Source organism: Sceloporus occidentalis, unplaced genomic scaffold (assembly GCF_023333645.1).
Source record: "Sceloporus occidentalis isolate IW3139 unplaced genomic scaffold, rSceOcc1.0.p SCAF_3, whole genome shotgun sequence".
In the NCBI taxonomy this organism is placed as follows: Eukaryota; Metazoa; Chordata; class Lepidosauria; order Squamata; family Phrynosomatidae; genus Sceloporus; species Sceloporus occidentalis.
In genome coordinates, this window is record NW_028316983.1 from 182,796,047 (window position 1) to 182,809,315 (window position 13,269).

General features: G+C 41.7%; 1 protein-coding gene across 1 annotated transcript in view; it reads left to right on the top strand.

Moving 5' to 3' along the window:
• Positions 1–11,109: 11,109 nt before the first annotated feature.
• LOC149317196 (piezo-type mechanosensitive ion channel component 2-like) overlaps positions 11,110–13,269 on the top strand; it is a 285,183-nt gene continuing 283,023 nt past the window's right edge. Inside the window, exon 1 of the mRNA XM_089517023.1 lies at positions 11,110–11,502. Within this exon, the coding sequence (XP_089373149.1) occupies positions 11,439–11,502 (64 nt within the window). The 5' untranslated portion in view covers positions 11,110–11,438. The remainder of the gene's footprint in view (positions 11,503–13,269) is intronic.

Here is a 13,269-nt window from a genome sequence, read left to right on the forward strand (position 1 = left end):
ATTAGGCTCGGTTTTGAAAAAGATATTTTGGCCAAAAGATGGCACTGCAAGAAAAGACATGCTGATCTGGTATGACCTGATTTTTATTTTTACTTTGTGAACTGTTTCCCTCTCTATTTTCCAATACTTTCCCTAGTCTTTCTGTTGTAAGTAAGGATGATACACTGTCATGTTGTATCTGTTTTACTGAAAGATGTGGAAACAGGAATTACTCCTTGCCACATATTCATAAAATCTATTTCAGGATGTGTGTAATTTCATTAAGCATAATAGGAACAGGGCTGGACCAAGACATCTACAACCCTATGGATCTCCTTGCCCTGGCTGACTGCTGAGGCAGGACAACAAGACATTTTGCTGTTTGATGGCCTGTCTCAGCAGTCAGCAGGGGCAAAGAGTTCTATAAGTTTGTAAAGTTGTCCTACCAGAGCTTCAAGCCCAGTATTTAAGAGTTCTCAGAGTCAAAACAGTTTGAATCAGTAGGGGAAGGCAATCAATCAAGGTGTAGAATCCAAAGGGATATTGGTAGCACAGTCAGTCCATGAAGCAGGGTTCAGAGGTCTTGGAATCACACCAGCTGAGAGTCAATACGAAAGTAGACTTTAAATTCCAGAAAGGTTGGTTGTCAGCAACCATCTTCCAGATGTGAAACTGGGAAATGTATTTTCTAGCAGTTTCACAAAGCTGTTGCCTGATTGCAGCACATTTTCTAAAAATATGCTCGACAGTGTCTTGTGTCTGCTGGACAGTACCCCTGTTTGTCTCTTCCATAAGCACATCCCTCTATTCTGCCCCTGTGTCACGAGAGCTAGGTCTGAAACCCTCTCCATCCATCTCTGTCTTTGTCATACTCTAGACTGGGTGTCTGGGAAGAGGACATAATGCATATGGAGGCTGGGAGAGTAAATGGTGTCCTCCCAGCCACAATCAGACTGCATAGAATCTGAGGCCAACTAAGATATTTTGGCATGTGAAGCAGAAAACTCCATAAACACCTCTTCCCTTCACCGGCAATCAAAATATAATGGGCTGATAAGGACTAATAAGTACAAACGTTTTTTAAAAATTAAATGATACATTCAGTTAAAGTGCTACTTTTAAAACATTAAAAACAGAAACAATTAAAACACTTAAAAGACACATTAAAATAAAAAAAATAGCATACCCAATTGCAATGTACTTTGCTCTCACCAGCCAAGGCTGAAGCCCTGTTTAAATAATAGGGTCTTTGCTTACCTGTAAAAAAAAAAATAATCAGAGAGGGGACATATTGAACTTCCCTCCGGAGGGAGTTCCAAAGCCTAGGAACAGCCACTGAGAAAGTGCTCTCCTTTACCTCACCAGCTGAGCCTGGGAAGGCAATGGGATGGAGAGAAAGCCCTCCCTCAAAAGTCATGAAATCCAAGCAGACTCATATGGAGAGATACAGGCTTTCAGATAGCCTGGACCTGAGCTGTATACAATTTTATAGTCAAAAGCAGTATATTGAATTTTGCCCGGAAACAGACCAGCAGCCAGTGAAACTGTTTCAACAAGGGAACTGTATGCTGAAAATTAAAATCTGATGCCAGAAGTGACTGCTTGACTCAGTCTAATCTTAGGGAAGGTTCTGGTTAGCGGACATGGTCATATGTATAGTGTGAACTCCTAATCTGTACTGTGTGAATTCATCATGACTTTTGTAACTGAATGGGAATGGAATTAATAACTTCTAAAATATTGTAAAATGTCAGCAGCACATGAGAATTTCAAAAATATTTTAAGGATACCTTTTGATGACAAGCAAAGCAAACAAGTAGTATTTTCATGGTTTTCAAAAATGTACATATATTAATAGGGGATGCTGACAGCATTGTCTGCTCAGGATTTTTTAAAAAATGATATCTGAACTAAATTTCCTGGAATTTTTGCACTGGTCCTGGAGCCCAAAAATAATAAGTGATCTCACTTTCAAAAGTGCTTAGCACAAGCAGCTACTAGATAAATTAATGGAAGTCTCTGATGTTCAAAACATCTAAAATCTCAAGTCATAGCAGTTTTTGATATTGATTTCAGTGGAAGCATGGTTGAGGCTCAGCTGCTTCAATAACCTTACATAATGGAATTGCTTCTAAACCATTAAGGAAGAGGTTTGATCATTTCCTTCTTTATCTCTGCATAACAGAAACCAAACTTTACAAAGCAAACACCACATTTTGACTAAAATACCCTATAAGGCATTACTAGTCATTCACTTATTATTATAAAAATCATAACTGTGACCTACTCTGAAGTATCTATTGCAGATCACCCCAGCATCTGTCAATAGATCCCAATCTATCTACTTGGTTATTGCACGCTAAAGAGTGGACTGCTGGATAATAATCTGGCTCTTATAGGAGAGGTGCACAGATATCTTTCACTTGAAGCAGACCTGGCCATGAAAGGAAAAAATCCTATTTCACAACACCTCTCCTAAGCAGTGCACTTTCTTTAGTCGTAAGTGTGTGTGTGTGATAAGCACACCTTTCTGTATTATAACAATGGACAGGTTTTTGCAAGCAGGAGTTATGGGGGAAGCAGAACACTAGCAAATCAGTTGTAATCATTTATAAAATTACTGTCATTTTGAACCAATATGTCTGTGGACTAGGAAGGCTCCAGTTCTTATCTGTCTAATTAGATTTGCTATATTTTTCCATGTAGAGGTTTTGGAGAAGTACTGAAAACACCCATGGACTGACTGATGTACCCATAGATACCAGTGGGAGTTCTGCTGAGAGGTTACAGATTTACCTTGAAGATGTCTGTCTGGTCTATAACTGGCTCTGTCTTTTATCTCTGGCTAAAATGAAAACAAAGAAAATCAAGTCATTTGAGATGTGGTGCTAGAGAAGAATGCTAAGGATACTGCGGACATCCAAAAAGACAAAAGTTGAATTTTTTTACACTTTTTGTTGGACAATTGATAGATTTTTTAAAAAGTAGGGTGAGGATGCGATAGCTGCCAAGTGATATATTGTCTCCATGAGACGGCTGCTAAAGACACACCAACATCCAGTATTTCTGTGACGGATGAAACAGTCAATAACTGCCCTCTGCCTAGGGTACTTAAAGGATGTTGTGCAGTTCCTAGTGTTCCTCACCATTGGCTGTACTGGTTAGGGCTGCTGGAACTTGCAGTCCAGTGACATAGATAATGCTATTGGATTCCCACCCCTGCTGCCTACTATCTCCTGCGAGTAAATCTCATTGAAAACAGTAGGACGTCCCTCTAAGCAAGTATCCTATAGGATTGGCCTGCAAAATATCCTCTGGTCCAGTGAAACTTCCTACTAAGACAGTTGCTCAACATGACTCAAGTTTGTGTGAAGACAAATGAACCTACGCTGACTTCTATTGGAATGTGCACAGACCTACTGGAATAAACTTCATATAGGAGTTTAAAAACAATTTGCTACTTGTTTTCAAATGCAGATCTAGTATAATATTTTATTTTGCCCTGATTCAACTAAAGAGATTCTGTATAAAAGAATATGCAGCATCTGCATCACAAACAGGATTAACAAACATCCATGTAAATCAAATGTGGAGCCAAGTACAACTATTGTCTGAGTCTTTCTGCTTTGTATTGATTTTGCTTAGACTGCCTGTCCAGATATGCTCATACATAAACACATTACTGTCATGTAACTACTCTCATGTTAACAACTTGTTTACAGCAAGTAGAAATGGATTGGGGCCTTTATGCTTAGTTTTCAAATGACATTTCTGCCAATGATCTTTGCTAGAAAAACATAACAGGGACTATGCTACACTGTATTATTCAAACACTCTAAACGTATTAAAATATGTTTTAACAAACAACAACTGTGTCTGAACTGCAGTTGTGAAGGGACAGAATTAATGGCCATAATCCAAGAGGGAGTTAAGTGTCCTGTAGTCTGTTGACGTCAATAGGCTTAAATCTCTGGTGGAGCATGGCCAGCAATTTTGTCCTTTATGTACTCTAGGGGATGTTTTTCACTTGACATGAATGGCCCCTCTTACTTTATAATGATTATTCAAAACATAAACTTTATGTTGTTTTTAAAATGGAACCCACAGAATGTCTGGCTCAAATGGAAACACACTACTATTGTTACATTAAATAGAATGTTTTTCAACCTGGAGCAATGATTACCCAACTTATTCTTTTATCATTTTTAGGGTAACAAGATTTTTAACAGCCTAATGAGAGAAAGAACAGCAAAAGTTTCATACTAACATTTGAATTTTGCAGCTGCTTACTGGCCCTAAAATTAGTTAGAATGAGAGAGTAGCCTTACAAAGAAGATTGGGGATATTATGAAAGGGGAGCAAATGGTTAGATATCTGTCTGTCTGTCTATCTATCTATCTATCTATCTATCTATCTATCTATCTATCTTACTGCTAGGGATGAGAAGAAGTAATTCTGGAATTATCTGCCTCAGGTACTCAAGTAACTTGGCTGGCTTGAAGTACGAATGCATCTTGTGAAAAAATGGGAGATTGAACATGTGACTTATAGAAGGCCCTTTACAATGTCCAAGATACAATGAGACTTTAAGCTGCTACATACAAATCAATTTTTCTGAGCTACTGAAACACAACAGGCTGGACCTGGAAGTGTTGTCTGCTACTGAGACATATAGGCATTGTTCCATTGACGGGAAGGCATTCTGCTTGTGTGGAAACAGCCAGACTTTATTGGTAACATTTTCTCCTATATTCCAAAAAGAACTAGTTTTCCAACTGTGTTCTAGGTTGAAGGTGCCACATCTGCTTATCCAGTTTCTTCAAATTACAGATTCCACTTTCTGAATATGACAACTGTTTCTAGACAGTGTAAAGGTGTGGCATTCCTAATCCATAAACATTTTTCTCTTTCAGTGCAGCAGGCAATAATACACCCAGATGGACATTTTAATTTTTTTTTACTTGTAAGATATTTTGAAAAAAATGTTTTGATTAATGTTTATGGGCCTAATAGTGAAATGCTTCATAATGGTTTTAAAATAGAATATGATTATTCAGTTGTTAGTGGTGATTTTAATAAAATTTTCGCTCTGTTGCGAGACTGAAATGCATCTGCCAAGGAAACAATCCATGGTGAGAGCTAGATTACAGACATATATAAACAAATAAGCTTTAATTGATGTGTTGAGTTACATTTGTAACATAGACCTCACAAACCCATTTTTTCCTGAAGGCTGTCCCATCCTATATTATCAGATGTGTTTCTTGTAGGAATGCAATGTCAGCCTTAAATTCTTTTACCTTGGAAAGCATACATCTCACACCCCTTTGACATTCCATGAAATTATGTTAAATGTTAAGCCAACAGTACATTTTAGTATCTACATCGTACCCACCCATAGCCTTGAGGGGAGACATAACAGCAACAATTTCTTTCAGAGTGTTTACACTTAGAGGAAATTATCAATGTTATAACAAATATGAGAAATGGGAAATTTCCTGGGCCTAACATTATATATATATGTCTGTCTGTTGTTAGCTGCCCTTAAGTCAGCCCCAACTCAGGGCAACCCTGTGGATGAGACATCTCCAAGCCCACCTATCTTCCACTGCTCTGCTTAAACCCTGTAGATTTAAGCCCATGACCTCCCAAATTGAGTATAGCTATCTGGTGTGCAGTCTTACTCTTTTTGTACTGCTCTCCACATTTCCATGCATTAATGTCTTTTTGAATTAGTCATACTTTCTCCTGATGTGACCAAAGTATGATAGCCTCACTGCCTTTTGCTCTGATAGTCTTCTTCTCATTTCTTGGTTGGAGTCACCATTCTGATTAATGTTTGATCCTAGGTATGAGAATTTTTTAACTATTTCAGTGTCTTCATTGTCTAGTCTGAATTTATGTATTTTTTCCATAGTAATGGAATGGCTTGTATCATTATTTTTGTTTTATTTCAGCATTAAGGCTGCCTTTTCATTTTCTCCTTTGACTTTCTTTAGTAATTGTCCCAGGTCTGTGATGTTTTCCACTAGTAATAAGGTCTCATCTGCATATCTAAGATTGTTGATGTTCCTTCCTCCTATCTTCACTCCTTCTTCTGCATCTAAGCCTGCTGTTGTTATGATGTTTTCTGTATACAAGTTGAACAAGTATAGTGACAGAATGCATCCTTGCCTGACTCCTTTGCCAGATGGGAACCAATCTATTTCTCCAAATTCTGTTCTGATGGTAGCCTCCTGTCCTGAGTACAAATTTCTTATCAGTACTAACATTTGCATTTTACAGCAAGAACAAATTAGAGGAGTAGAATGCCCAATTCAGACTAATCAAAGGCCATAAGTTTAAACATCTATAACTAGCATGGTTATAGATTTCTGACATCTTATACAGCAAACATTTTTATGTCTGATGTATTGGTTGCCACAAAGTCTATTCAAGAAAAAACTTTACAAATCAGCAGAATGTTAGAATATAATACTGCCAATGCTCACTTAACACATATATTTTGAAGTTGTCCCATGATAGCTACATTTTGGGAGCAAGTAATCACATGAGTAAATTTGGTTTTGGAAACTTTCTTGATATTCAAGGATGTGCAGGTTCTTTCGAGTTATATACCTGTTTCTTGGAAATTAACAAATGGCCAGTGGAAGTGCATTTTTATGTCCCTTTGACTGTTTGCTACTGGAATTACAATTTTTCTCCACCTGTGATTTAAAGGACAGAAGAGCTAACAATACTTTCTACATTTGAAAGAATGATGTATGGCTGATGTTTACAAAAGGACTTCTATCTGGATATTTGGGTAGTTTTCATAGATTTTTATAATAATGTGTTTATTTTTCCTCCTTTGTGTATTTATTTTACTGCTTTTGTTATACTAGAACCTTATTGTATATAACTGAAATCCTCTTGGAATGTAAATATAATTTGTTTAAAATTGCAAAATATTTCCATCTTCAACCCCAGTGCTCCTCATCTACCTGGTATAAATGCCCCACCTCCTGCATAACCTTTCAGGGGGCAGGCACTGTATTAAAACTGCTCTTCTGACAGATTCACACTATTATATGCAGCTCTAAAATACTACATGTTGGATCAAGGTTTGGTCATTCTCCAAGTTAGATACAACTATTAGAAACAACCATTTCAGTCTCATTGTTTTCAATGAGTCTGCTAGAGATTAACACAATCTGGATCCAACCAAATGCATTTTTCATGCTGCTTTATTTTACCAAGTTTATCAGATAAAGAAATTCCTATGTTTTTGTTACGGCTAGTCTGTCTCTCTTGATAGCATAGTTCAGTTCAGATATGATAGTTGGGCTCTGCTGGCAGAGAGATGATGGCTTAGATCCAGAAAGCCTTGAGCAATAAGAAAACAAAAATATATTAGGGAAATTCTGAGCAAACCAGTGGAAGATTTTTCAGGGTGAAGCACCACAATGTATCAGTTGTGTTACAGTGTAAGAGGTCCAATCCACACTGGAGAAATAATCCAGTTTGACACCACCTTAACTGTCTTGGCTTAATGCAAGGGAATGCTAGGAACTGTAGTTTTGTGAGACATTTAGCCTTCTCTGGTGCCACAATAAACTACAATTCCCAGGATTCCCTAGCACTGAACCAGGGCAGTTAAAGTGTTGCCAAACTGGATTAGTTCTGCAGATTATTTCTGCAGACCAGAAACAGAGTGAACGAGAAACACAGGTTGTTGCATATGGACTCTCATGGGCACTATATACAGAGAGAGAGAGAGAGAGAGAGAGCACTTGTCTTTTGTGAAATATGGAGGCAGAACTTTGCTGGATATGCAGGCCACTTTTTTTTCCATGCAGCACTCCTCCACTATTTCAGAAACAGCATTTCTGTGAAAAGACCACTAACAGAAGGACACTTTTGGATCAATCCCATGGCTCTTCTATCAGTCGTAGGCTCAGGCAGCATTGCTCTCACTCTTCCAGGAATAAGGTCTTATGAACACACAGAAAGTAACTTTCAGGTAAATAAACAAAATAGAATCAGGTTAGACATTTTGCAGTTGAATCTAGAATATTGAATTCTATGAGCAGTTTCTCCTGCATGTGTACTATGAAAAAAGAAGAAGAAGAAATAAAGCATCTTGATCAAAGCTTGGATACAATTAGCTTTCCACTTACATTTTGTTTGCATGAGTCGAGTATGATAAAAAAAAAGGATGGACAGCACTTACAGTTTACGTATGATATTTGAATACACCCCCTTCCATTTCTGAAAGTAGCCTAGAAATTGTTTATGCAGGAATAAAAATAGGCCTATTATATCATAGCTGCTATTGAAGTCTGAATTTTAACTCCACTCTGAAGAAAGATAAGAGAACTAGAAAAAGTTTTAAGTGGATGTAATAGACAAGTGTCATTCATACTACCCCTCCTCCTCCACTATGCTGCCAGACAGCCTTGGGGAACTGCCAAAGTGAAAAAGAGATGGACAAACATTGCTTTTGGATCTCCAACTTGTCATCAGCCAACACTAAGGAAGCCATGGAGAAGAGTAGGAATATTCCCCCCCCCCCATTGAATGAAGGGAAAAAAACTCTGCTAAAGGTTAACATTGCATGGAATGGCCTAATATTTCAAGAAGGCTCCTAGTTCCGACTGGCTACTGCTTATATGCATCCATCCCTGGGAGGTTTGGGTGGACAGGAACCTGATCTTTGCTGTACACTGCAATGCTAACCTCCGTGCACCCCCTACTACAGTGTAGTTTTGGCCCACCAGAACAGATGAGAGAGTACTGCTTGCAGGTAATATCAGTTGCCTACTACTAATTAAGGGATGCAGGGGTGCGGGAGTTAAAATGAAGGTTGCCTTGGGCTGTATTTTACTGTGGCCTCAGAATGCCCCATTCAGTAAGATTTGTGGGGGCTCCCACCATTTTTGCCTTCAACCTACATCCCTCTACTGTTTCCCCTTTGTTTCTTCAGACACCAGTTTCAATGAATTGCACAACTGGAAGTGATCCTCAATCAGGTCTTTTCAATTAAGATAACGGTATAGCATGAATTGTTAACGTTGTAGTTTTTCCTCCTGTGTAGAAAAATATGGTTATGATAAAACATGAACAAAGCAGACAGCTTTCGGCGTATGCTTATGAAAGTATAAGAACATGATGGCTACTCTCAGGCATTTTAATATGATAGCTGGTAAACTTTGGTTCCCTATGCCCCAGAAGGAATGAAAAACAAATACTTTATACAAAGCAACAATATGCCCAATCAGCTAATGAAATGAGGTTTAATGGCTTTTTTATCTGCAAAATTTCTAATAACACTTACCAAAATCAATTTCTTTGGCAATGCTTGAGACGATATTCAGTGTTGCTGAATCAACAAGTCAGGTCTGAGACCTGGTAGACCGTAAAAGGTTTTTGGTTGAATTTGCATATATATATATATATATATATATATATATATATATATATAATGCCCTAAATGAACTAAATGCTCTACATTTCTGATGGCCCCCTCCCTCAAATATATATAATATTTGAGGGAGGGGGCCATCAGAAATTCATGGGCTCCTCCTTGGTTCTCTTGGCTGATGTACCAATTGACACCCCCCTTCTGGGCCCTGAGGATTTGAGCCCTGGTCTTCTAGTGTCCTTCTCCAACACTTAAAGCACTACAGTATGTTAGTTCTCTGTAGTAGGCCCTTATTGCACTCTACATTCCAGCAAGCATTTGATAGGATGGAGGCCGAAAGTTAAAGTAGCATGGAACTGCTACAGTTCTGTGGTGTTGAGCATCCTTTCTGTCTCCACGGATGTCCTTTTAAAAAAAGGACAACGAAAGGAAACCTCTTCCTGCCTTCCTCTGAAACAGCTTCTGAGGCAAAGAGGATTTTCCTCCCCGGTTTCCCTTCCCTCTCTGGAGCATCTGGGTGTGTCTGCACTTGTGGAAATCACAGTTTGGAGCATGCACAAAAGCTAGCAAGGGGATTTGTCCTCATTGGTCTTAAACCCAAATTTGCATTTTTTGCCTAAGTAATGTGCTTTTAACCCCTTGTTGTGCTCTGTATGTGATAAGCATTAGTGAAGTCTAAGGCTTTCATGGCCGGCATCCATAGTTTTTTTGTGGGTTTTTTGGGCTATGTGGCCATGTTCTAGCAGAGTTTCTTTCTGATGTTTCGTCAGCATCTGAGGCTGGCATCTTCAGAGAATGAGAATGAACTGGTTTGCCAGTGCTTTAACCATTTTTGGGATGGAAGCACATAGGTCCCTGTGTAAAAAAGTCCATAGAAGAGTTGGAAGAGACCCCAAGGGCCATCATCCAGTCCAACTCCATTCTGCCATGCAGGAACTCACAATCAAAGCATCCCTGACAGATGGCCAGTGAGCCTCTGTTTAAAGACCTTCAAGGAGGGAGACCCCACAGTACTTCTCCTACTGTGGAACAGCCCTCACTGTCAGGAAGTTCTTCCTAAGGTTGAGGTGGAATCTCTGTTCCTGCAGCTTGCCTCCTTTGCTCCAGGTCCGATTGTCTCTGGAGCAGCAGAAAAGAAGCTTGCTCCCTCCTCAACCCAGGGCTGTCCTTTCCCCTCTTGACCGCCTTTTCTCCAGCCTAAACCTACCTAGTTCCCAAAGAGGAGGAGGAGGAGGAGGAAGGGAAGCCCCCCCTTCTTGGCCTGGAGCCCCCTTTTTCCAGCTTGGGGCTAAGCCCCGCCCCTAGCCCTCCCCCTCCCTCCCAGGGGCGGGGCCACCCCAAATTTCATTCAGGAGGAGAAAGGTAGGCAAAAGTCCGCGCGGCGCCTGGAAGGAGAGGGAGCCGAGCTGCTCCGCGCGATTCCCGGCCGGGGCTTGGGCTGCGAAGGCTCCCGAGGGAGGGCTCCCAGGGTCTTGGTTCTGGGGGCTCTGCCTCTTCCCCAGGAGAGGCGGCGGAGGGGCAGCAGGAGTCCCAAGCGGAGGCTCCTTGGCAGAGCCTGGCCCCCCAGGGACTAGCCCAAGCCCTCCGCCTCCTCCGCCTCCTCCTCCTCACCTGGCGCCAGGGAAAGGGGCCCAGGCTGCCCTCCCTCCCTCCCTGCCTCCCTTCCCGCCTGCCAGCTTCCGAGGGCTTTGGGGCCCCTCGCCTTCTCCTCCGGGGGAGGGCTGGGCTTCCCTCTGCTCAGGAGTTGGGCGCTGCTTTCTTCTCCAGCCGGAGGGCAGGCGGCATTGGCCCCAGCAGCGCCCGGGGCGCCTTCCTTCTCAGGAGGAGGAGAAAGAGAAGAAGGTGAAAGAGAAGCAGGAGACGAAGGAGAAGAAAAAGGAGTGAAGGAGAAAGGCGAAGGAGGCCAAAGTGGACGAGAAGGAGAAGCTGAAAGAGGAGACGAAGGAGGAGAAGGCGCAAGAGAAGGCTCGCGGGGCCCCCTTCTTCTTCTTCTGCTGCTGCTGGGTCTTGGGGCGAGGGGCGCTGGCGGGGGCTTCCTGCCTCTCCGGGCTCGGCCATGGCCACCGAAGTGGTCTGTGGCCTCATCTTCCGACTCCTGCTCCCCATCTGCCTGGTCACCGGTAGGTCCCGCCATCCAAGGGGGGGGGCGGGGGAGGGGAGCTTTCAGGCTGCCTCTACACTCGAGAAGGAACCCGCTTTGGGACCGCTTGAACTCTTGGTCTGGCCCACAGGGCCCACAACAAACTCCAACTCCCAGAATTCCATAGCCTTGAGCCAGACAAAGAGTTCAAGCGGTCCCAAAGCGGGTTCTTTGTTCTTTGTCGCTTTTGAATCGAAAACCAAATGTGGTCTTGAGTGCCCCTTTCCCCCCAAAAGCCGGTCCTCCTGGTCCTCCTCTTCCACGTCTCGGAGGGTGGTAAAAGTCTCTCTCGGTTGTCGAAGCCCCACTTGTGGCTGATATTAAGCGCTGTCTGGCTTATTCAAAAAGGGGGAAAGTTGAGAAACTGTCGGGCCTGAAGAGAGAGGCCAAAAGAAAGCTGCTTGCTTTGGGTCACTTTGGAGGGATGCTGTTTAAATGACCCAGGAGGCATCTGAAGAGGCCAGAAGCTGCGCCCAAGCTGCGCTCCAGGCCTTGGGGCTGGAGAGTGCTTCCAGACTCTTAGGAGGCAGGCATCATTTCAACAGCATTTTAACAGCGGTCTTGAACTGGATTATTTCTGCAGTGGGTTTTGATCCATAATCACAGAATGGATCACAAAGGGACAGAGGAGTCGCCGGAGTTAGCTTGCGCAGGGCAGGTCCAGAGCCTTGAAACTTTTGCTCTTTCGTTGCTTTTTTCCAGTGCTGAAGCATCTTAAATCATTTCCTGCCTTATCTTTCAAGAGCAGATGGGTGCAGGGATACCTGGATCTTCCGCTGCTGATCTCTTGAGCCTCCCTTTCAAAAGAAGGAGCTCGGTGTCTTCAGTGCACAGAGATACTCAGCTTGGTCATCTTCCAAAGTCCTTATTGTGCTAGTTTAGCAGATCAACCCGAAAGGCTCAAAGTTCTGTTGGAAAGCTTGTGCCGGGGATTTTGTTTTTTGGTTGGCCTAATTATGGCATTACTACCATACATGTAGGATGTATTTTTTGCATATTGGTTGATCGATAAAGGTGTTGGGAGAGCTAGCATCGTCTAGTGGTTTGAGCATTGGACGATGACCCTGGAGGTCAGGTTTCATTCCCCATTTGGCCATGGAAACCCACAGGATGACTCTGGACAAGTCACATACTCTCAGCCCCAGAAAATGCCATGATAGGTTCGGTTCGCCTTAGGGTTGCTTTATGAAACCACTTGAAGGCACCCATCGGCAATGGCACTAAAGGTGTTGCTCTTTTGTGGATTTTGGACTTTGTTGGACTTGGTTGAATGTGTTTACCATCATGTGGATGTGTAAATTTGTGTTGTTATTATTATTATTATTATCATTATTATTATTATTATGCTTTAGTTACATAGCGCTGAAGATTTGCACAGCGCTGTACATATAAACAATAAAATAGATACGCGTAAACCTGCCCATGGCGTACAATCTAAGAAATAGTAGCATAATACATATAAATAATACATAATATTAGGGTTCACTGTTATGGTCAACACACCTACTCCTAGATTTGTGTCAGGCATGTGTTTTTCTTCTTCTTGACTGTCATTTGTTGTGGAGAATGGATTGAAAGCAATTTCATCAATACCTTCCCCTTGTTATTATCCAACTACAGTTCTAATTGAACAATCTGACAGCAAGGTTGTTGACGCATAGTCTTCTCCTTAGTGAAAAATGTGAGCTACTTTCTATTCTTTGTCCTTTGGAGAGATCCGTACCTGGATCTCACTCAAGGCAGAAGT